General features: G+C 53.5%; 1 protein-coding gene across 4 annotated transcripts; it reads left to right on the forward strand.

Moving 5' to 3' along the window:
• The first annotated feature begins 310 nt into the window (after positions 1-310).
• Positions 311-5,584, forward strand: LOC132820498 (protein sprouty homolog 2-like). 4 transcript variants are annotated; one of them, XM_060832703.1, is made up of 3 exons: positions 311-435; positions 1,263-1,514; positions 3,551-5,584. In XM_060832703.1, exon 3 carries the CDS (start codon positions 3,600-3,602, stop codon positions 4,503-4,505), a length of 906 nt encoding a protein of 301 aa, XP_060688686.1. In that variant the 5' UTR covers positions 311-435; positions 1,263-1,514; positions 3,551-3,599; the 3' UTR covers positions 4,506-5,584. The 4 variants fall into 4 exon arrangements, with proteins under 4 accessions (XP_060688686.1, XP_060688685.1, XP_060688688.1 ...); XM_060832702.1 differs by having other exon boundaries at positions 1,266-1,514; XM_060832705.1 differs by lacking the exon at positions 1,263-1,514.
• The last annotated feature ends 816 nt before the right edge of the window (positions 5,585-6,400 follow it).

Here is a 6,400-nt window from a genome sequence, read left to right on the forward strand (position 1 = left end):
AGGAAAAGGCAGTTAACAAAACAACTTATTTCAAAAGGTGGGAATAGCCGTTGAAGAGATGGTTCTCCAAAACACAGAACAGTTTGAGTCTCTCGGATCCTAATTCTCTGGGGAGTTGGTCAGAAAATCGATATGAAAGTATGGGCTAGGCGAACGGAATCACGCTCATGCCAAATCGTGTATGTCTTGGCCAACCAATTCAGGGGCTTTGTTAACCCAGTGACCTCTCAGTCAGTGTGAGGGTGAACTGGAGTCCCTCCTGTACCCTGATGTCATATGTTGGCGGATGATTCAGAAGCATGGTTAGGAGCGAACAAGGGCTGTGAAATGTTTCTTCCAACAGTCATTCAGACATCTGCAGAACCAAATCATACCACTTGATGACGGCTTTGATTCACCACCACAGTTCCCCGTCCGCAAACCGGATACAGAGCGGTGAGATATACATTGCTGTAAATCACAAACAGATTTATTGTAAGCCTTGGACGTAATTAGTAGCCGGGTTTCAGTCATTAATATGAGAATTCGAAAGCTTTATTCAACAAAAGGTTAGAAAATGCAGTGTAAGGGAAAAAGCATTTTATGAATTAAGGGAACGGGAAGCCGAGTTGATGTCCCATTCAGAATACACTAACAGGTGGAAGTCTCCGTTCCGGGAGAACATCTTCCTATCTCCGCTGCCGACCCCCCATCCTCCCCAACTCTCAGCTTAGACCAGCTTTGAAAGTATCAGTAATGGCTTTGAAATGAATGGGAAACACTCGTCCACTTTATTCAAGTGTCTGTCTTTTGTCCGAGTTCAGTAAAATCACAAAATAGCACGCCATCTGCCCCGTTTAAAACGTTTTTTTAAAAAAGTATTATGTCTGGGCACGGAGATCTCGGAGGTGTTTCCGAGCGGAAGCTCAGGGCAGGACATAAAACAGTTCGGGGTAGGTATGACCAGCGCCTCCGCGGAGAGGTTGAGCCGAGCCAGCTGACTGTGCCCCCACAGATTGGGTGATTTAACACGCTCGCCTTTACAAACAGTAGTTCGCCCTCACCAATGGCCCACTACCGGATGCGGAGAAACCTTTGGGACGGCAAATAGCCTATTCAGTTTCACGTGGATGACGCCATTTAGCCATTAGCTGTAACCGGGCAAATCCCTGTACACAGAGGAGAGAGAGAGAGAGAGAGAACTGTGTGTTTGTGTGTGGTGCATTTTCCTGATGCTTCCTGTTCCCCACCCCCCTCCACCCGCCCCCCATCCCCTCCCACAGCAGAGTCTGCCTCCATGCACCGGAGGTAACTAGCAGCAGAGCTGCGGCACTGGCGAAGGGGATGTGTGGTCGAGAGCCCCTCTTTCCAGCGCGTCAGTGAGCGCTGACAACTCCAGGATCGGGCGCCCTTCACTCCCCGGGGCTTGTCATTGACCGGGGGGCAGCGTGGCTGGACTCGGGAGCGCAGCCGCCAAGGTGTCTGTCCCATCTAACTGGCAGCAAAGCCAAGGAGCAGCTCACATTGCCGGCGAGGTGAGCACCCCATCCGCCAGGATAGGACATGACCTGCTGTAATCTGTGCATACTGCCCAAATGTATACACACCAGCTGTAAGCACTCGCCTCGGGAAGCATGTGGCAGACTGGAGTCGGATATCTTATACAGCCAGGGGTTAACGCTGTTCTCAGGCAATTGCAGAGATCTTTCTGATCAATGATCACTTCACCCTCCACACAGGGGACTGCATTAAACTAGACTTGGCTGCAGCAGCCTGTTACTTGTGTGAGGGGGAGGGAGGGAGGGAAGAGATAATATTTAATATCGATCAAATGCCTGAGTAGCCTCATTTTAATGTAACTGTGGGTGAGTAGCCGGCTCCAGTCATATCCATTAAAGAATCTGTACAGGGGCGTAAGGCAGTGTGTAAACTTCACTGACAACCCTTCAATGTTATGGTCAATGTTCAACTCTAACTGAGGGAGAAAGGCCGGGTGATTTTTTTTCCCTCTCTGAAATAACATTTATTGGTTGTCCCCTGTTTGCAGTTGTGTTTGTATGTTTGTGTTTACAATTTTACTTGGGATTAACCTTGTCACCTATAATGTAAATGACATGTTAATCCCCCACACCGTACTCGGGCTGGGATGAGTAAACATGTTCTGTTAAATGCTGCTGGAGTCGCGATCGGATTTGCAGGGGGGGGGGGGGCTTGGTGAATGTGACCCCCAGTACATATGCTCTCCTGTTAGTTGTCTGGTGTGTGTGTGTGTGAACGGGGAGACTGCTCAGTCCCTGGCGCTGTCTAATGGCCCTGCTACAGTATTTGAGTTTCGCCATGTAGTATCCATTTCAAGGCTGCTTGCTGTATCGGATTCGGCACATCCGGAATTGCAAACTCCCTGCTATTCAATAGGGAAGAGTGCTGCTCCACCGGGTCCCACCGCCCGGCCACACTCCCAACTCCGCAGCACTACACTCTTGCCTGGCTCCCGAAGCGGTGATTCCCTTCAGTTTAAACAAAGACAGAAGCTGCAAATGTTCAGTTAGGTGAGGCTGAATCTCCGGTTTGGGAATTACCATGATTCCAACTCGCTTTGAAAACACAGCAGTTCTGGAGGGCGGGATGAGAACATTTCTTTCGAGGTGCTCTTGTTGATGTTTAGAAAAAGACTATAATTCGGATTGCTCCGGATTACGATGGCTGGGACTGATATTTTCGGTCTTTCGCTGAGCGGGAGCTAAGAACGGTCTCACCGCTGTTGTCTCACTGACCCTGGGACACTGGCACTGGGATTCGCCCCCGGCTCCCAATGCGCCCGTTAGGAAGTATTCCCTGGGGCTGGAAGCTCTGGCCCTGGGGTATGAGGTACCACCCGGCAGAGGAAGGGCCTGAAATCTCCGGGTTTTCATCTCTCATCGAAAGCAATTATCGACTGGGGTTAAGAGTGACCATGCTTCAGCTGAAATTTGCCAAAGAGCTTTCAGCGCTCTCTTCACCGGGAATGGGAGCACGGGGGTGGGGGGGGGGGGGGGGGAGGGTGTCCCTATCACTGGGGTCACATTGCTCCCGATCAATTCAAGTTTTGGAGCATCCGCGCCTCCCTGTGCCAAGATGCCAGGCTTGGTGCCAATCTTCACCGGCCCCAGCATTGACAAGCCAGCGTCGTCCCGAAGGTTAAACCCCCGGGGCTGGTCCAGCTGGGGATGGCAGTGGGCGGGATAACCGGGAGCCGATCCCAGCCGGCCCCGGCCTGGGTCTCTCCGAAATACCGGCGATGTTTTCACTCTGTTGAAAGGGTGGCTGGGCACGGATGTTTGAGCAGCAGTGTTTGGGGGCTGCGGGGTGTTGGGTGGTCGTGCTGGGTTCCAGGGTACGAATCCTCATCCCCCGTCTCTTAGGATGAGGCTGGGGGGGTGTACCAGGAGGGTTGGGGTATGGGCTGGTCCAGGGAGCTGCTCCTCCTGAAGGAGGCCCCTCTGGGATGGGTGGGGGTTAGTGTTGCAAGCAGTAAGTACCTCGCTGACCTCTCTCTCTCTGTCTGTGTGTGTGTGTGCTGTCCCCACCCCAGGTCTGACCAATGTGCACCCAGCCCCCGGGCCTGCAGCGACCACATTCAGATGGAGACTCCCGCAGCGCTCACATCGCCCCTCTCCCTCCAGCTCGCTCACGACAGGGGGCGGCAGCGGCTTGATCCTGACCCCGGCGAGCTGCAGCACGGCCCGGTGCTCTCCATCGACCAGATCCGGGCCATCCGAGCCAACAACGACTACGTGGAGCGCCCGGTGCTCAGCGGGCCCCCGAGGAGCAGTCCCTCCGGCGGCGGCGGCGGCGGCTCGGCCCACAAGTGGGAACGGCCTGGCGAGGCGAGCCTGAGCGGGGTGGCGGACCGCCGGGCCTCGGGGCCCCAGCAGCAGCTGAGCCGCTCCACCAGCACGGTCAGCTCGGCGTCCCGCAGCAGCAGCGCCTCGGAGCAGAGGCTGCTGCTCAGCCTGAGCGCGTCTCCCTCGGGCCAGGGGATTATCCGGGCGCAGCCCAAGGCGGACCTGAAAGCCGAGCTGAAGAAGGCTCCGGGCGGTCAGGACTGCAGCCAGCACTCGCTGCGGTGTGAGCAGTGCGGCAAGTGTAAGTGCAGCGAGTGCACGGCTCCCAGGACTCTGCCTTCGCGCTGGCTCTGTGAGGGGAGGTGTCTCTGCTCTTTTCAGAGCGCCCTGGAGTACGGCACGTGTGTGTGCTGTGTGAAGGGCCTCTTCTACCACTGCTCCAGCGACGACGAGGACAACTGCGCGGACAACCCGTGCTCCTGCAGCCAGGGCCACCGCTGTGCCCGCTGGACCGCCATGGGGCTCATCTCCCTGCTCATGCCGTGCCTGTGGTGCTACCTGCCGGCGAAAGGCGGCCTCCGCCTGTGCCAGGGATGCTACGACGGCGTCAAGCGGCCGGGCTGCCGGTGCAGGAACTCCAACACCGTGTGCAGGAAATTTTCCAGTGCGCCTTGCACCAAAACCATCGAGAAGCCTTTATGACCGGGACGCTCTCGCTCACTCCGGTGACCGGTGTTAAATAAAACCCTGTGGAAGTTCAGAAGGCACATTCTCTTCAAGACAAACAAGCCAACAGAAAGCTTTCTGAGAGAGAGAGAGAATCCGAGACCAGCCCAGGACATGGACAGGACGATGATGATGTGGGTCCTTGGGGTGGGGGAGAGGGGACATGGGCAGAGGATAGCTGCTCAACTCTCGGCTGGATGTTTTGGATAGATCCCTTCCTGAAAAACGGAACAAAAGCCACACCTCCACCTGGAGTCTACAGGGGAAGGGGGGAAAATGAACGATCAATCCTCTTCATGTGTCGCACCTTTTTGTGGGATCTTCCTTGTGTTCCTGATCTAAACCCAGTCAGTTCCTCTGCCGGCCAATGCCTGTGATTCCGTTTGCCTGACCAGAGAGCTCTGGGATCAATCCACCTCCCAGCGCACACACTCCCCCAAGCAGGCCACACAGTGAGGATACTTCCACCTGAGGAACTGAGGCTGGGACTTACCTATACACCCCCACCCCCACCCGGCCCTCACCCCAACTCCTCCAGCACTGCCCAGCATGGGGACTAGAGAGCAGCCAATGGCCCACTCAGCTCAAGGGAAAACCATGCAGTCTGCCCTTCACCATAGACGTATTCAATATTTATTGCTTGGCTTGGAAATGTGATATCGTCCACTGGAAATATATTCTCCTCCTCAATCACAAACATCGTTATTATTTGCATATTTACATATTCGCGTAGTTCAGTTGTATGTAGCCGCAAATTTGAAACCGTTTTGATGGGTTGGCTGTGGGGTTCAGAGGGTTCCTGAAGGTTGCGCGCGGTGTAGATGTGATGTTGGTGAATCACTGGCTGTGTTCAGATAGGGAGGACTCGTTTTCCGATGTGTAGGAGCTACACATGTCTTGGAAACTGAGCGTTTGATGTGTTTCTCTGCAATGGTTCTGAGGGCTGGGGGCGATGACTGAAGCTGACCTCGCTCAGAAACTTCGGGTAAAAAATGAGGTCTGCAGATGCTGGAGATCACAGTTGAAAATGCGTTGCTGGTTAAAGCACAGCAGGTCAGGCAGCATCCAAGGAATAGGAAATTCGAGGTTTCGGGCATAAGCCCGAATTCCTGATGAAGGGCTTATGCCCGAAACGTCGAATTTCCTATTCCTTGGATGCTGCCTGACCTGCTGTGCTTTAACCAGCAACGCATTTTCAACTCACTCAGAAACTGCTGAGCAGGCATGTTGATTGATGCCTTGAAAAGCAGCGTTGCACAATGCCAATGTGATAGTGAGAAAGGTATCCTTCCCCACCTCCCCCCGCCACACACACACGTGTGTGTGTTCAGCAACATTGCTAAAACATTGTTTTAATGCGCAGTTCCAGGCACAATAGCACCTCCTACGCTGAATGAATGAAACCATTCGCCATGCGCTGCTGAACACTTATCCAATATTTTCTCAATGGTAGTGGCCTCTCCGTTGCACAATGCGCTGCCTTTTCTGCCTGGAGTTGGCTTGCAGGCGGGAAGTGAGCGCTTGGGAACTGCTCTCAGGAGGGTCAAGGTAGATAGAGCTCCCCGGTCCCGTTTTAAAACCTAATCAGTGCAACTAACGTCGTTGAGTCAGAACATGCTTCTCTCCACTCTCCGTGAAGCTAGCTGCGGAATACGCAGACACCCGCAGTAAATGAGGATCCGTTCTAAAGTTCTATTAAAAATCTTTTTAACACTCCGTTCATAAACTTAATTTTAACATTATCTTTGATAAACTGTACACGTTATATGAAATTCCGTTTGAGAATATCTCTGTTGAGCCCCATTCCATGTGACTTAATAATGCAGGACAACTGTACCTCGAATGATCAATTATTTTCTCTCCAGGATTCA

Source organism: Hemiscyllium ocellatum, chromosome 11 (genome assembly GCF_020745735.1).
Source record: "Hemiscyllium ocellatum isolate sHemOce1 chromosome 11, sHemOce1.pat.X.cur, whole genome shotgun sequence".
NCBI classification, from domain to species: Eukaryota; Metazoa; Chordata; class Chondrichthyes; order Orectolobiformes; family Hemiscylliidae; genus Hemiscyllium; species Hemiscyllium ocellatum.

Coding starts and splice junctions, on each gene's coding strand:
- LOC132820498 (XM_060832703.1), top strand. CDS start 3,600: ATGGAGACTCCCGCAGCGCTCACATCGCCCCTCTCCCTCCAGCTCGCT.